This window comes from Lotus japonicus, chromosome 1, assembly GCF_012489685.1.
Source record: "Lotus japonicus ecotype B-129 chromosome 1, LjGifu_v1.2".
NCBI lineage: Eukaryota > Viridiplantae > Streptophyta > Magnoliopsida > Fabales > Fabaceae > Lotus > Lotus japonicus.
In genome coordinates this window covers 26,604,152-26,622,020 of record NC_080041.1, presented here as the reverse complement: position 1 = coordinate 26,622,020, position 17,869 = coordinate 26,604,152, and the positions used below count along the sequence as shown (strand labels likewise).

The following is a 17,869-nucleotide window of genomic DNA, read 5'->3' as shown; positions in this document are numbered from 1 at the left end:
AGAGTTTATTCCCAAACTGTCTCACTTGGCCAATTTAAAATTTAATACAAAGAACGGTAGATCTACAACTACACACGTCCATCATATTGAATCTCAAATGGGAAGCTATGACTTTCAATTAATAAATAAACTAAAACTAGAATTACTTGCATAAAACATCTAAAAAATGCAAATATGGGATATTACTGCCGAAATTTCAATAGTCTACCCAAAAAAATGGATATCCCAAATTCTGTACTACATATATTGCCATCAAAATACAGAAGCTAGCAAGTGCACCACGTCAAGTACTGCACTCAATTTTTACATTGTGGATAACAATTCTCAAATAGACAAAGAATCCATCAAGTCATGCATAATCAATCAACTGCACTAGGCTTATTGTTAGTGAGGTAGAATGAATTATATATGTGATACCAGGGAATATCTGGCTCACAATGTTAGATAGATCTATATATGCTTCACTATAGTTTAGCTTCTTTGTGTTATGACACAAAAAAGTCCAAGTTAGATTAAGGCGCTTTTAAATTGTACAAATGATGAAAGAGATTTTTACCTAGACTACTTTAAATTTCCTCAATACTCAGTTGTTATGTAGTATTGGATTTTGTCGCATCCACGAAAAATTGGTAACACAACGCCATTCTTCAGTTAAATTATTCAACCAATGGATTTTAAAATAATTGATTGATTGTTTCTAGTAGCCAACTTGTAATGTAAAGTAAAGCAAGATGTAATCAATGAGAAAATGTGCAAAACCAGTTAGAATTGGAGTTCACTACACAACTTCTTAGTTTTAAAATGATCCAATATTTATATGCCCCTATATATATATAGCCTATGCTTATGATTCATCAACATTAGTCCTCTCATTATCATCAATTCTTTAATGCGAGGAGAATTATAGTTTTCTTTCCTAAGCACCAAATCCTTGGATGCTCAACAAAGATGTTTTAAGCGACTAACTGAATTAATTTTATCCCGAGATATCAATCTAAGTAGGTGATTTATTCTATTTTAGACTCAAAAACATTAAGTTCCCTACACAAGATCGAATTAAATAACATGTTCTAGGTGCGCAAAGTAAACCATGACATGAAGAATGCAAAATTAGAAGAAACCGAGAGGCAATATTAGATTTAATATGTGTGTCTAAACTACATGAGGGTCATTACCATAAAGGCACAATAAATACAAAATGTCATAGGAATATCTTATTTCCCTATGTACATGATTACTTTTCTAATTATATGATTAGATTACCAAATAACCATAAATACAAAATATTCTACTTAATAGATATAATTAACACGAGGAGCGGCTGCCGAAGAGAGAAACTTCAAGCAGAAAAAAAAAACTCAGATTTGGATATACGACTAAGCATCATTAGAGGAGATAGAAACACCCAAAAGAACAACAAAACTGAGGCTTGAAAGTCAGATCTGCAACACCATCAAGAAGAAAATGAAGTAAGGGTGAATTTGGAATGGGAAACGAGAGAGAGTCTAGCGAACCAGAACTTTGGCACGACACACTAGTGATACAGGAAGTGTGTGAACTCACGCGCAGAGAAGAAGGGGGCGCATATAAGCACGTGCGAAGGTCGTTCGGGGCTGAAAGTACTAGGGATAGGTGATAAGGTGGTGGTCGGTGTGGCTAGGTAGCGATAAAAGTGGGTTGAGAAAGCTGTCGGAATGATGCACGATAAAGATAAAAGCCAAAAACACCGTTGAAATAAATACAACAGGGGTAATCCGGAAAAAATGTTGGAATGAAACACAACATGTAGTCAGGTAAGACGTCGGAACGAAACACGACATGTAGTCAAGTCAGACACACTGCCAGAATGAAACACGACAGGTAGTAAGGTTAAAAAAACTGTCGGAATGAAACACGACAAAGGGAAGAAAGGAAAACTAGTGGAATGAAACACAACAAAGGGAAAAGTCAAAAACCTGAGAGGAGACACGATTTCCGAGAAAAGATATGCATCGAATGATAATGGATCCATCAGGTTTGACGGCAAATTAGTATTGCCTTTCTTCATGCTTTCAACCGTGGAATAGTGATGACATAGGTCACGAAGGATGATACTACTCTAATACCATGTAAAAATAGGAGAAACCGAGAGGCAAAATTAGATTAAATTTGTGTGTCTAAACTACACAACGAGGGTCATTATATATATTAGGCATCATAAATGAACAATAAATACAAAATATAATAAGAATATCTTGTTTCCCTATTTACATGATTATATCTAACAAAAATAAGAACAAACCACTGAATCAATGCATAGAACTAAGATATATATATATATATATATATATATATATATATATATATATATATATATATCAAAATGACATAAAGTCAAGTACTTACATTTAATCCAAACAAAAAGCGATAAGTTAACTTTCTATTTTCATGGAAGCTTTACAAACTTGGATGAAGAAAACTAAGAAGAACCGAACAATCTGTGATTCCTTATGGATAATTCCAGCTCTCCTTTGTACCAAAGATCCAATCTCCAAGCCTCTTTGGTGTTTCTCACTTATTAAGATATGTAGAAGTGCCAAGAAGTTGCTTAAAATTCTATTTTCCAGCTTTTAAATGAAGCCAAGGCCAACTCAACTTGCTTAATTAGCGAGACAAAACTCGCTCAATAGTTATCTTACTTCATGCGAAGAAAATCCCTACTCGCTTAGCAAGCAGATGCTTTCAAAACTCATTTGTTGCTACCAAAATTTTGCTTAGCTAGAATTTCTTGGCTAAGCAAAATTCCTCCATAATGCACCATTTCTTACCCTTTTGACTTCCTGGATTTTCCGACCTACATAACAAAATTGAGATTTAAAGATGTAAACTTAATATATTTCCACAATATCTGTTCTAAAACTTCAATCGACCTAGCTCTTGCACCATAGACAACCTATTTCACTATTGTATGGTAGCATTCACCAAAAAAGAAATTGCAGTAATGTGAATCATAAAGTCTATTAAGCAAAATACTACGTCAGAACACAATGTGATTAAAGTACCACAAAAGCAATCGTTCTAACATTTCATCGAACAGTTTGTTATCTAAAATTATATAAAAAAAAATTAGAATGTCAGCAATAGAATTTTCATAATTTATTCCAAAATTAAGGAAAAAAATTTATTTCCACAGATGAGAAATAGAGAAACCCAGAACAAGAAATCTTACCTGATCAAAAGAGAAGAGAAACAGATCTAACACCTAGAGAAAGAGATTTTGCATCTGATCAATGAAATAAAAAAAAATGAGAAGCTTGAGTATGAGGAAGTGGAGAGCTAGAAATTTACATGAGACACTGTTTAGCACACAGAGAGAAGCTGGAGAGGGAGGATGGAGTAGAAGACGAACAATTTCTATGGCAGAAAAGAGAAGCAGAGCCGAGCCTGTGAGGAAAGAAGAAACGGTGAGACTGATACATGTCACATCTTTAGCCTACATAAAAACCATATTTGCCTTTGCCCAACACATCTTTAGGGTGATGCTTGACTGTAAAACCTAGATTTTCATATGATAAGAGCTAGTTCTTTTGAAAAGCAACATTTCGCCATTTCAAATCAGCTCCTTAGTTAAATTTCAACTGAAGACAAACAATATCCAAACAATTAAAGATTTTTAATTGAAGACAACAATGACCAAACTAACTAACTAAGCTTTAAGTCACATGACAACAAGCATTAAATGTTAATCAATACTTTGCAGCATGCCATGTGACTCCAGCTTTGGACTAGCTAATATAGCCTAATAGCTTCTGATGACAGGGACACCACACAACCTCATACAAAAATTACACCTGTGGTGTATACAGAACCTGAATTTCAGGACATGCATCAAATGTTACCATAAAATCATTGACACATGAAAAAACGTAACTCTATTTTGTAAATTGAAGAATAAGAATGAAAACCACATGGAAACAGATGCAAAAGTTTAGTTGAGAATGGTAATTCCTGCAATCAACAAGATGGAAACCAGATAACTTCTCTTCCAAGTATCGTAAAAAATTATAAAGATTTGGTTCACAATAATATATCAAGAAAAGCTCCTTAGCATGGAAGTTAAAATGCAACAGTTATTACTTATTAGTAGTGTCCTTCCAACATGGACTGATGTAGAATATTATGCCAGTATACTATGATTTCATATCCAGTAGGGAAGACAAGAAAAAGTAAACCATTGGGGGCATATCAAGACCAGAGGGTCTAAGATATGGGTTAGCGGAAATTTACCACCAAAATAAAAAACTAAAACTAGAGCCATATACTTTTCAAAGAACATGACTGAGAACGTGTAGCTCTTGTATTTTCAAAAATTTGGGAACAAGATGTCAGCATGTAAGACCCTGATACTATACACATTATCCACAATATATACTGCAAAAGGTGAATGAGTCATCTGCTACGGCAAATAAGAAAGTAGTAGTAAAAGAGAGATTTCATAACCTTAACTAATCGCTCAATCTTTGCACAGCCATTGCATCGACATTCCATAAAAGATATATCTTCGCCTTCAGCTTCTTAAATCACAAAACAAAAGGACCAAAAAATTGAACTCCACCGACTTAACTATATGTAAGAGATGCAAAGTGAGTGAGATTATGCATTTATGTTAATAAAATTTTAAATTAAAATCAAAATTCAAAGTAGTTAATGGAAATAAGATATTAAAGGTGACAAGAAAAAATGAAGCAAAGGGCTTAAATGTAGTAGTGTACCATGAAAGAAAAAAAGGAAATGAACATAATTATACAACTACTACGTTAGATGGGCATGGCTTGGCGACAAATCAATGCACATGTGACCATGTAAATTAAATTCATCTTCCACACATTAGATGGGCATCATCCATGTAATGATATAATATAGTTATTAGGCATGATAACATAAGAATGTATTAACTCTACCTGAACAATGGTGTTTTGACCATAATTGGACATAACATGCTAGTTCTTCGAGCATATCAACTTCTTGATTGGTGAATCTTAAGTATTAGGAATCTAAACAAAGTAGTATTCACCTTGATGCACAAAGAGACTTTTACTAGCATCTTTGATCTTTCTAACCAATGGGAGGCCTCTTTAGTGATAACAAACAGAAATCCAGGAAAATCTAATTCATACTGGATAAGAGTCCATGAAAGATTTATGAATATCTTTTGATCTATGTTTTTACAGAGGACTGAATAATTTTCAACCTCTATTTCCTAGCCAATTAACACTCTGATAGTTAAACGACTTGCTGAATAAGGCAGAGAAAAAGCAAAGAGAAAATGGAAAAAATGGTAGGTTCATTGAATGAGTAACAATAATTTCATAAGTTGGAGCCACCTAAACAACTCACATAACAGAGTTTGACAATTACAACAATAAAAAAAAAAGTAGAATGAATCAGTGACTATGACAAAAAGAGAGTATGTTAAAACATTACAAAAAAGTAAGAAGGAAATGACAAAGCCAGACAAATCAACCAAGAAAAACACATGTGACGAACATATTTCAAATCTAACACATACACAGGAAGCAAAAGATTGAACTTTGTTCTATAGTGCTTTGTGTGGAAGCCATGGAAAGGATCAAGATTAAGCTCTTCATACCACATTAAGAAATCGGGGAGAGTGTGTCTAGAGAAATGTATTCTGATTACAAAGATAGCTCTTTTATAGAGAGCAAAGAAGTTTAGCTAACAAACAAAACTTGCAATGATCAATCACAAGAGCTATAAGTAACTCAGATTGAATTTGTTACAGTTTGTTACAACAAGCTAAACAACACTAACTGACTTAACAATACTGAAAGGAAATACAATAGAACTGAAAGCATAATAACAAAGTTATACAATCAGTAATTCAGTATTCCTAACACTAGTCACCATGAAAATTAGTAATAGCACGTAGAACACCAGTAACCTGTGAACAGAGTATCAAAATTGTTATCACTTATCACTGATTTGTTTTTTTTCCAATCATGTTTGTATATTACAATACATGTCGATATGGCATTGCCAAACTACGCTTTCAATCTCATTATCCACGACTAGAACACAGCTGACTTGAAATGGCTCACCAGTAAACCTAAGTAACTTTTAAAATGATAGGCTATAATTTTTTCTATCTTCAATGTTTCTAGAACTGTGTGAAATCTTCAATGAGTAATGAAGTAAATTTTTAGCAATTTGTTTAAAGTAACTAACCAAAGTCTTCCAAGTTGCAAAGTTAAAAAAGAATGCTTTAGATGGTAGAATAGAATATTACTCTATTCTAAACCCCCATTGAATACTGTGACTGGTCTTCTTGACATTAACTGCCAAACTTCATTGCAAATCAAACAATAATTTTGCGATAAGAAATTTCAAATTCCTCCATCAAGTGCATTTCAGAAAAAAATTATAAAAAATAAAGACATCCTCAACCAGTTTCTTACCTGATCAGCTATGGCATCCGGGTGAAACCCGGACTTCTCCAATCCCTTCGCCAGCAACTGCAACCAAAAGAAAATATAACTCCATTTGGATAAAAACAAATTCTAATAGCCAAAATAGTAAAAAGTGCAACAATCCAGCTTCTCAATCCCATAACCAGTAGCCAAAAGGAAAATCATAATTTGCGAGGATAGAAGAAAACCCGGAAAGTGGCCACTAAAACAACTTATTTAGCTTTAGTCTGAGACAACTCCAATTTTATAGGAGTCAAAGGCATTTATGGTCACATCTACTACTAATTAGAAGAATATTGTAAATGAACCTTGTGAAACTCTATCATCGCCATTTTGTACTATATCACTCAAATATATGAATTCATTGATTCTAATAACACCCTGCATCATCCATTACTCAAAACAAAAGCAACACAATTATACAAATTTCACATGTAGATTTGGGAAGGTAGAGAGAAAGTAAAGGAAATGGAATTTTTTAATACATATACACTAAATGTATACATGCATTCATACATAGTAAATATTTCAGATTTTGGGATTGAGATTGAAGATTGGTAGCGATTCTCCTTTGACTTTATTTTTTCTCTCTTTTTACTCTCAAGGTATTCCTTGCACCTTCTTTGACAGTGTTCTCTATGGATTTAAACACATTTTATTAATCATTAATGCAAGAATAAGAAGAATGCTTGAGAAAGGTATTGAAAAGCAAAGAATGACTCTCCTATTAACTATTATATAATTAACTATGGCTTAACTAACACAAATATTGTTTTAGGTTCTCAACTTCCCATAGACAGAAAGCAGAAAGAGAGAAGCAAACTAATATATATATATATATATATATATATATAGAGAGAGAGAGAGAGAGAGAGAGAGAGAGAGAGATTAACAAGAAGAGGGAGGAACTTCTGAAAGATTGAAACCACCCTAGACTTTGGAGACCACAAAAGTTCCTCCTCCCTCAGAACCTCACTATATTCCTCTTGTAACTCCCAATATTCCTCTTGTAACTTAGCTTCAAGACAGGACATGGTGGAAGAAAGCATCCAATCCTCCTTCACCTTCGCAAATGTTTGATTATTGAAATGGATAGAATCCTCCTTCACCTTAGCAAACTTGGAAGTAACATCACCATATGTACCTTTCCAAGCTTTCTCCCCCATCCCCTTATACTCCTCATGAGAGGCCCAAGCAACAAGAAATCTGAAAGGACTTAGTCCCTGATTTTTATTTTCCAGAGAACACTTCAAAAGTAAGGGACTATGATCAGATTGCACTCTAGTTAACAGCTCAACATAAGCCTCAGGGAAAAGCTAGCCTTCATTCCGGGTCAGCCACAGCCCTGTCCAGCCTCTTAGCCACTATACTTTCCCTGCTTCCCTCCTATACCATGTGAATCTTCCCCCCGCCATACCAAGATCCTTGACAACAAACTTGTACTGGAATTACGAGCTCCATGAATATTCAACATAATAAGTGAGAATTTTTCGATTTCTGTCAACTATCATAAAGACAAAAGAATTACGAGCACCTCAAATGTTTTATTTAATTTGGTTAAAACATAAAACCAAATAAAATATCATATGTGGCAATGTTGGCAATATATATGACAGCTAAGATTAGAGTTCTCCATGTCAGCGAATTTCATTAATAACTGATGACACACTAACTGTTGGACTAAATTTGATTAATTTTAAAAGTATAAGGGCTTAATTGGCTCAATCTCAATTGAAACTGGGGAAACCAAAACTATCTATTCACAAAAGTGTAATTAAGCCTACTTGATAGCATATAACATGTGGGCAATTGAAGAGCCAGCTTGTATACAAGTGACTTCTTAACATTCAATAAATCTTAAAAGACATCATCATTAATCTAATGAGTAAAGCTTTAAGCTTGAACTAGAAAAACAATCAATAACCTGTTCTTCCAATCGGAAGAATGCTTTCCTTATAGATTATTATCTGATCATACTCTAACACCTCTGTAGCAGCAATCTCCTTGAGCATATGAGTACTTAAATCGAACAAGGCTAGTTCACCATTTTCTTTTCTGAAGAATATATCGCCCATCTTCCCTACTCCAATAGGAAGCCCAAAGCCATGCAAGGGTCCAAGTCCAACAGTGAAAAGTTTAGTCCATGATTCCTTTGCACAGAGCTCACCCAAAATCCATATGTGAAAAGTTGTTGTTTCTTCATGTATTGATATCAATGCAATGGACTCATTTAACACTGCCAAGTAGTTCTGCTTCCTTGTATCAGCCAGATCTAACGGTAAGGGCGTTGTGTAGAATATCTCATTGCTAAAGTTGAATGACCCCAAATATATTTCTAAACCACACTTATTCAAACCCAACCAATGACACACTCCGTTCGTGTAAATGTCATAACCCATACCGGAACCACTTCCGATAATAGGCATATCAGTATCCAGTTTCCTCCAAGAGTTGCTTCTTAGGCTATATATTTCCCAGAAGGGCTGTGATGTTGGACATGGAAACTGGTCTGGTATCATCGACTCATCTTGCCGATCATTTTCAACTTCAACTTCAACTTGCCAATCATCATCTTCGTCCTCATCTGGTTCCCTATGATCTTCTTTTTCAAATTCCGGATAAAATGTTATATGGCGAATGACCTTAAAGTCATCGGTAACATGATCATAACCAAATCCATGAGTAGTAATACATGGATCATAATAAGGTACAGACTCTCGAGGGCTGGGAGGAGTAACTCTGAATTCATTAGTAGCTGGGTTCCACAATACATACTTATAGTCTGGTACTTCATGGAGACAACGAATGCCATGAATACCGGAACCCGAAACCCTAAGGAATCTGCGATGCTCTTGATATGGAAGCGAATCTGATTTGACTGTTTTCTCAAATTTGTCACCTGAAAGCAGATACAATGAACCGTGATAATGGATGAAATCTGATGGCTGCTGCTGTAAGAGAAGGAAAGATGTATCATCGTGATAAGAGTGATGTTTGGATACGAATTTGCTCATGAAATGAGGGATTTCGAGTAAATCAGCCCATGATTTGTGAACCAGTGTGAATCGCTTGAGGGATTTCAGAGGCAGTTTCGACAGAATCGTGAAGGCGACATCATCAGGAATCGCCATTGTTGAAGGGGCCAGAGCTTTATCTTCTCTCGATTCAGATGAAGAATGAATGAGTTTGCATCGGTGAGGGATCGTAGTCGTAATGAGCGGAAAACCTTCACCTGCGCGTAACCAGCGAGCGTTGCTACGCCTGCACCAAGTTCTTTAGTTTTAAACGCTTTTTCTCTTCTAGTTTCTAAATTTTGATATCTCAATTAATTAAAAAAAATAAATTATATATATATATATTTTTGTCGTTTCAAAAAAATATATATATATTTTTGTCTTGACCAAGGTATCCCCACAACCGACAGCTGTGAGACTAATATCTCGTCACACGGTCAGCGCACTAAACGGTAGGGGCTGACCAATGAGTTTTCTATATTCACAAGAGTATTTATTACCTTTAATCGGTTGTTAACTTTTAAAAAAAAAATTGGTAGAATGGTTGAGTCCCCAAGGCAGGTTGCTTGCTAGTTGCTAACTTGGATTTTACGGAACCAACAAAATTCAAACCCTTTGAATTATGAGAATGTGATAATTAAACCTGAAATATGTGACCAGTTGTGCTAATCCATATTTGTTTTATATATTAAATTGAAACCGATGAACAATTGTATAATACTCTCTTCGTTCCTAATTATAATAGTTTAATACAAAAAGTTGTGTTTATTAGGGAAGCATTAAATGTGTCTAATTAGTGTATTGATTTTAAAAAAATGCATATATTATTTCATATTATTTTTTGGTAGATTGTTGTAAAAGATCTTATATTTAAGAAAATGAAAAATGTAAAACTAGGTCTTATAATTAGGAAATGGTGGAGTATATAATATGATATGTTGTTAGTAATTTTAGAAAAATGGATTTAAAACATCGCATAGATTTATTTATCCAGTTATGTATGAGATTGACATATTTTCCAGAACAGTCAGTTCTGCTTAGAATCAATTTGGAATTGGCATATTGTAAGGATATTGGGTGGGTCAAGGCATGGTGGAAAGAATGCCCTTATTCTCTCACTGAATTTACTCTCAATTTTGTTGATTTGAGGGTAAACAAAACTCGGACGAGTGTTCGGTCTAAGACATAGAACCCACCACCTAAGGGCATTCTAAAATTCAATGTTAATGGCTCTTCAATTGGAAACCCAAGTAAGAGCTGCATAGGTGGAGTCCTTAGAGATTCTACTAGACGACAGAGGGGCGTCTTCTCTATGTCAGTGGGTGAATTACGGGCTTTTGAAGCAGAGGTCAAAGCGGTCCACTATGCCTTATTGTTTTGCCAAGTAAATCAGATTCATCATATTATAGTGGAGAGCGATTCCGCTATGGTAGTTGGGTGGATTACAAATAAAGAACATAGACCATGGAAGCTTGTAAACAACTTGATCTCGATTGATATGCTCATTGAAGAAGTTGAATGTGTAGGTGTTTTTCATATCTTTAGAGAATCCGATCACCTTGCGGATTATTTGGCAAAGTCTGGCCGAGATAGATCATCACCAATCTGGTCATTTCTCTAATCATGGAGCTGATTTTCTTCACTGAGAATCCCGGTGCCATTGCTGCCATAAACCTCTGCTGCCTTTGTGTTATTTATCTGTGTTTTGGCTGTTTGATGTAGTATGAATGGTGCATTGCGTGATGCTTTTGTTTCTAGACCAGTTTCATGTACTGGTTTTTCTGTCCTCCTTGGGCCTTTGGTGCACATAGATCGAGGAAGAGCTGGCTTGTGATGGGGGGCTTCTTTTTAGTCTCGTTTTTTCCCTTTAGTGCCTTGAGGTTTTCTTTGTTTCTGGTTACCTCTACGATTATTTTTTTTGTGTGTTTTGTATGTGTGTATTGCTTTTTGTTGTTTCCTTTTTTCCTTCCGCCTTGTCTGTTTTGTTGCTTAGCTTTCTTTTCTCCCTTCTGGCGTGTTAAAGACTGCTGTTTTGAGTGGTTTCTTCTAGTTCCAGTTTGGGTTCCTCACTTGGGAGAGGTTTGTTCCCAAGAACCTTTTATCAAAATAAAGCTTTTTTGCTGTAAAACAAATATTCAGTTATGTATGAAAAAATAGATTTTTTTTTTTGAACAGATAAAACAATAGATTTGAATCCATAAATATGAAATAAATTTTCAATGTAAATACATAAATATATATTTAAATATTAATACAAGTCAAACAGCTCCTTAATACACACTTTGCCTCAACCATGCTAAAATAAAATATCTAGAAAATTACTAGTCGTGGAGGTGGAGAGCATTTTTCGGGAGGTCATCGTGGCACGGTTGAGCCATCGGACCTAGACGGTTCTGAGAAACTTCCCTTTAGAGACAAACTGATGGGATGGGGCATAGTTACGCCTCCAAAGAAGTGTGAGAAGTTGATTAAGCAAGGAAGAATAATGGTGGATTATGAGGATGGTAAAGAGATGTTGCCAAAGATATTGGTTAACCCATCGATTTTCAAGGATATGTGTTCACCTTGGGAGAAGGCTCTGATTGTGTGTCTCTAGGAGAAGCTTGGTTTCCGGACAATGAAGGTAAAGCTTGCAAGTGTGTGTCAGCTCTCCGAGGACTTTGGCGATGTCTATAAGGAGCCTTGAAGTCATTTCTCCAACAACCAAGGTAACCAACACTCTTCATGCCTAAGGATTTCGGGTCTCAACGTTACCTTTTAAGATGAGAACTCCCTGTTTTTTGTGGCCTCGGTGCTAAAAACACTAAATAAGGTGGACTTTAATACGATACGAGCGGAGCGGGGGCGGTTTAGGTGAGATTGCTACGGGCACACAAGTAGGGAGTACCACATGCCAGTTCCAAGTGGCTGGCTGGATTGACACAACTTCTACTAGCTTACTCTTTATGTATTTGTATCAGATATTGATATTCTTAGATACTTCATTCATATGTATCAGCAAAGTATTTAAATTAATATTTTAAAAATTGTCTAATTTAAATAGACCTAGCTCTTGCACCATACACAACCTATTTCACTGCTGTAATGTAACATTCGCCAAAGAAGGAATTGCAGTCCTATGAATTGTCATGGGAATCATAAAGTCTATCAACAAAAATACCAAGAACACAATAATTAAAGTACCACAAAAGTAATCTTTCTAACATTTCATCGAACCATTTGTTAATCTAAAATTATATTTAAACAATTAGAATGTCACAAGTAGAATGTCCATAATTTATTTCAAAATTTAGGAAAACTTTAATTTCCAGAGATGAGAAATAGAGAAATTCATAATTAGAATATCAAACCCAGAACCAGAAATCTTACCTGATCAAAAGAGAAGAAGAGAAACATATCTAACACCTAGAGAAAGAGATTTTGCATTTGATCACTGAAATAAAAAAAAATGAGAAGCTTGAGTGTGAGGAAGTGGAGAACAAGAAATTTAGATGAGACAGTGTTTAGTGCCGAGAGAAGGTGGAGATGGAGTAGAGCACGAACAATTCCCATGGTAGAAAAGAAAAGAGAGGCAGAGCCAAGCCTGTGAGGAAAATAAGAAAGAGTAAAACTTATAAATGTGTCTTTCTTTAACGTACATATAAACCATATTTGCCTTTGCCCAACACATGTTTAGGCTGATGCTTGAGAGTAAAGCCTAGACTTTCATTTGAGAAATGCTAGTTCTTTTGAAAGGCCAACCTTTCCCCATTTTAAAATCTTAACTTGGATTGCCAATTTCACGAAAGTTAGTAAGGTTACTAAAAATAAAGACCACTTCCTAAATAAGAGAATAAGTTCAGGCTCTGCTCATAGGTCGAAAAGAAGTGCTTCCTTAATGATGTTGAGGCTCATTTCTTACAGTTTGGACATAGTTTGGGTGGTGGGAAGGAGTTCTCAAGAGTTCTTTACATGATCTGGATTGCGGTTATTGACTCTCTATGGTTTTATAGGAATAATGCAGTATTTAAGGGGAGGCGTAGAGGTTGAGAGGATGGTGGAGTTGGCTCAGTTTAAATCTTGCCTCTGGCAAAAAGTAATTAGTGGAGACTTTCATGCTTCAATATATGAGTGGACTATGAACCCTATGTGCTGCATAAATTCTATAATAATTTGATTACATGCTGCGGTTTCTTCATGAATTGGGGTGTGGTGCTTTGCTGTGCATAAAAGGCTTGTCTGGGTTGTGTTTTCTCACTATGTTACGCGATGGTACGCTATTTGGATACAGTGGAGATGTGCTTCACTTTGGGGATCTACTTATAGCCCATATATTTATGTCTGCGTCTTCCATGAAGGGACCGAATATCATTTATTTGGCATTTTTGTTGGTTTCCCATATTTTTCTTATTTTTCCTTCTCTCATGTAACTATTGTTCACTCATGTTCTAGTCCTTTTTTTACCAGTCTTCTCTTTCTCTTTCTCATTGTATTCGGGTTAGCACCCCTTGTGCTGTTTTGAATGCAATGCTTTGAGTCAAAAAATTATTAAGATGGAACTTTCAAGCATCCTTCAGTAGAAAGAGAAATAAATAGGACATTTTGCATGTATGAAAACAAAAATAATTTTCCATAAATTGATTCTCCAAGGTGAGATGAAGGAATGGAGTTCTGAGTATAATAAACTATTAAAGAGACTTTTGCCAATAAAGATAAAGGCTATTTTAACATCTTGAAGAGAGATCCATACAAATCAGCTCCTTAGTTAAATTTCAATTGCATTAGGAATTGGGAGACCTATACTCAATCACAAAAGCTAGCTCAAGAGTTAAGGTTTGCACAACCCTTATAAAAGCTATCTATACTCTATCTCTGGCCAATGTGGGACTTCTAACACACCCTCACGCCCAGGATTGAACAACCTGGAACGTGGGAACAACAACAACGGGTGCCCCAAATATGGGAAGTCTCCACAACAAACAACAAATAGATCTAGGATAGGCTCTGATACCAACTTGAATGAAATATTCTGATTGATTATTTCATGAAGCTGAGTACATATATATATATACAAGAGTTTAGGGATAGCTAAATAAGGAAAAGATCTATCCTAATAAAAGATAAAAGGCTTAATAGCTTTTTTGGACTCTCACTTATCACGGTTTTGCACTTTTAGTCTTTTAGTCCTCCACATTGCTTATTTGTTTGCAAAAATGATCCCTATTTAGACTAAAACTGCAAAAGTGTGTAAATGTGAGGGACTAATTTTGCTAATTTTTTCCTAAAGGGACCAGAAGTGCAAAATTGTGATAAGTGGGACCAAAAGAGCTATTAAGCCAAGATAAAATATACTAAATATATTTATCCCTATTTATTTTATCTACATATCTCAACACTCCCCCTCAAGTTGGAGCATATAAATCGTATGCATCCAGCTTGTCACATATATATTTTATCCGGGGACCCCGTAAAGACTTGGTAAAAATATCAGCCAGCTGATCTTGAGAGCAAACAGAAGAAGTCTTGGTAGTACCACAAAGAATCTTCTTCCTAATAAAATGACAATCAACTTCTATATGTTTTGTTCGTTCATGAAAAACCGGATTAGAAGAAAGATATAAAGCTGACTGATTGACACATACTAAGTTCATAAAAGTAATCGCACAAAACTTCAACTCCAGAAGTAAGTGCTTCAACCACAAGAGCTCACACGTAGTATGAGCCATAGCACGATACTCAACTTCGGTGCTTGATCTAGCAACAACACTTTGTTTCTTACTCTTCCAAGAGATGAGATTTCCACCAATAAAAACACAATAACTAGAGGTGGATCTCCTATCACCTGCATTACCTGCCCAATCCGCATCTGAATATCTAGTAATACTAGTATGACCTCTATGAATATAAACCAGACCTTTTCCAGGCGACCCTTTTATGTATTGAAGTATCCGAATAACAGCCTGTCAATGACTCTTACAAGGAGAGTTCAAAAACTGACTGACAACACTAACAGAGAATGATATATCAGGCCTGGTCATTGTGAGATAATTCAACTTTCCTACTAACCTCTTATATCTCCTGGATTCAGAATAAGGCTCCCCGTGGTTAGGCAGAAGCTTCACATTAGGGTCCATAGGAGTATCCACAGGCTTGCAGTTAAGAACGCCTGTTTCTTCCAAAATATCAAGCGCATACTTTCTTTGACAAATAGCAATGTCAAACTTTGACTCAGCTACCTCAATCCCAAGAAAGTAATGCAAAGATCCAAGATCCTTAGTCTGAAAATGCTGAAACAGGTGCTGCTTAAGAGCTTGTATGCCCTCTTGATCATCACCAGTGATTACAATATCATCCACATAGACCACAAGATAAATGAACCTCTTTGAGGATGAACACCTGTAGAAGACTGAGTGATCCGCTTCACAATGAACTAACCCAAACTGTTGAATAACATTGCTGAAACGGCCAAACCAAGCTCGGGGTGATTGTTTCAGACCATACAGGGACTTTTGCAATTTACAAACTAGTCCTGACTCCCCATGAGCAATAAACTCTGGTGGTTGCTCCATATTGATCTCTTCTTCCAAATCACCATGTAAGAAGGAATTTTTAATATCTAACTAAAACAAGGGCCAATGTCGCATAGCAGCCATGACAAAAAATAAACGAACAGACGCCATCTTTGCAACTGGTGAAAAAGTATCACTATAATCCAAGCCATAAACCTGAGTGTACCCTTTGGCAACAAGACGAGCCTTCAATCGATCAATATGTCCATCAAGGCCTACTTTAACATTAAAGACCCAACGACAACCAACAATAGATTTCCCTGCAGGAAGAGGAACAAGCTCCCATGTATTATTAGACTCTAAAGATGTCATCTCGTCAATCATCGCTTGACGCCAACCTGTGTGAGATAAGGCCTCCTGTATAGTCTTAGGTACAGTAATGGAAGATATGGTAGAAACAAAAGCGTAGTATGCATGGGACAAGCGATGATATGAGAGAAAATTATAAATAGGATGAGGATTACGAGTAGAACGACTACCTTTCCGGAGGGCAATGGGCAAATCAACAGGATCCGGAGCAGGAGAGGAGGCTGGATGAGGAACCAAATCACAAGACTCATCTGATGCAGAAACTGAGTCGTGGGGCTCATCCTCTACTGTACGACGTGGACGACGCTCATAAGTAATGCGATAACGAGACATATCAGGAGCCGGCGCTGATGGAGTGGAAGTGTCTACTTGGGAAGTAATGACCGAAGATGGTGACATAGACACCTGAGGAACATGTAAGACCACAGGAAAGATATCTAGATCAGATTATTGACCAGTTGTAACAAAGTAAGGCGTATCTTCAAAGAACGTGAAATTTGCAGAAGTGTAGAACTTATGTGTGGATGGAGAGTAACACTTGTACCATTTTTGAACACGAGAGTAACCTAAAAAGACACATTTGACAGCCCGAGCAGACATCTTATCACGACCTGGTGAAAGATCATGAACAAAGCAAGTACAACCGAAGACACGAGGCGAAACACAAAATGAAGATTCCCTAGGATACAACATGGAATGAGGAATCTGATTACCCAAAACAAATTATGACATCCGATTTATCAAATATCCTGCAGTCAAAACAGCTTCCCCCCAAAACTTTAAAGGTGCATTAGTACGAGTTGTATCCACAATATGCCTATGTTTTCTCTCAGCTACCCTATTTTGTTGGGGTGTATGTGGACAACTAGACTGATGGATAATGCCATGAGACTTCATAAAAGAGTTAAAGGAATCAGAAAAATACTCTTTAGCATTATCACTTCGCAGAACACTAATTTTCTTATCAAATTGAGTTTCAATTTCATGACAAAAATTTTGAAAGATACTAAATAACTCAAATCTATCTTTCATTAAAAATATCCAAGTACACCTGGAGAAATCATCAATAAAACTGACATAATACCTATATCCTAAGATAGAAGAAACACGACTTGGACCCCAAACATCAGAATGAATGACATCAAATGGACGTATGACCCTTTTATTGACACTACTAGGAAAAGACGACCTAACATGCTTCCCAAGCTGACATGACTCGCATTCCAAAGACTCCAACTGCGACAAGTAAGGCACCATCTTCTTTAATTTGTCCAAACTCGGATGTCCCAGACGACGGTGAAGTAAACTCGGAGACTCAACAGCAGCTGCACAAATTGCAGAGATGGTTGTTGTAGATAATAGAGTCCATGTGATTCAGATCCTCCTCCAATCATCTGTCTCGTACTCCGGTCCTGTATGAAGAAGGAATCAGAGGTAAAAGTTATGGCACAACCTAATGATTTGGTTAATTTATTGATAGAAATAAGATTAAAAGCACATCCGGGAACCAATAGAACATAACTCAAAGGTA

At 36.0% G+C, this 17,869-nt stretch overlaps 1 protein-coding gene across 11 annotated transcripts; it reads right to left on the bottom strand.

Moving 5' to 3' along the window:
• Positions 1-2,357: 2,357 nt before the first annotated feature.
• LOC130734297 (F-box/kelch-repeat protein At3g23880-like) lies at positions 2,358-9,735 on the bottom strand. 11 transcript variants are annotated; one of them, XR_009017882.1, is made up of 5 exons: positions 8,392-9,735; positions 6,456-6,512; positions 3,328-4,602; positions 3,209-3,241; positions 2,358-2,833 (listed from the first exon to the last, which is right to left on the bottom strand). XR_009017882.1 is itself a non-coding variant. In XM_057586645.1 (3 exons), exons 1-2 carry the CDS (start codon positions 9,596-9,598, stop codon positions 6,460-6,462), a joined length of 1,260 nt encoding a protein of 419 aa, XP_057442628.1. In that variant the 5' UTR covers positions 9,599-9,735; the 3' UTR covers positions 2,358-4,602; positions 6,456-6,459. The 11 variants fall into 11 exon arrangements, 2 of the variants coding, with proteins under 2 accessions (XP_057442628.1, XP_057442629.1); XR_009017886.1 differs by having other exon boundaries at positions 3,209-3,262; positions 3,389-4,602; XR_009017887.1 differs by having other exon boundaries at positions 2,359-3,241; positions 3,328-3,423; positions 4,480-4,602.
• Positions 9,736-17,869: the final 8,134 nt, after the last annotated feature.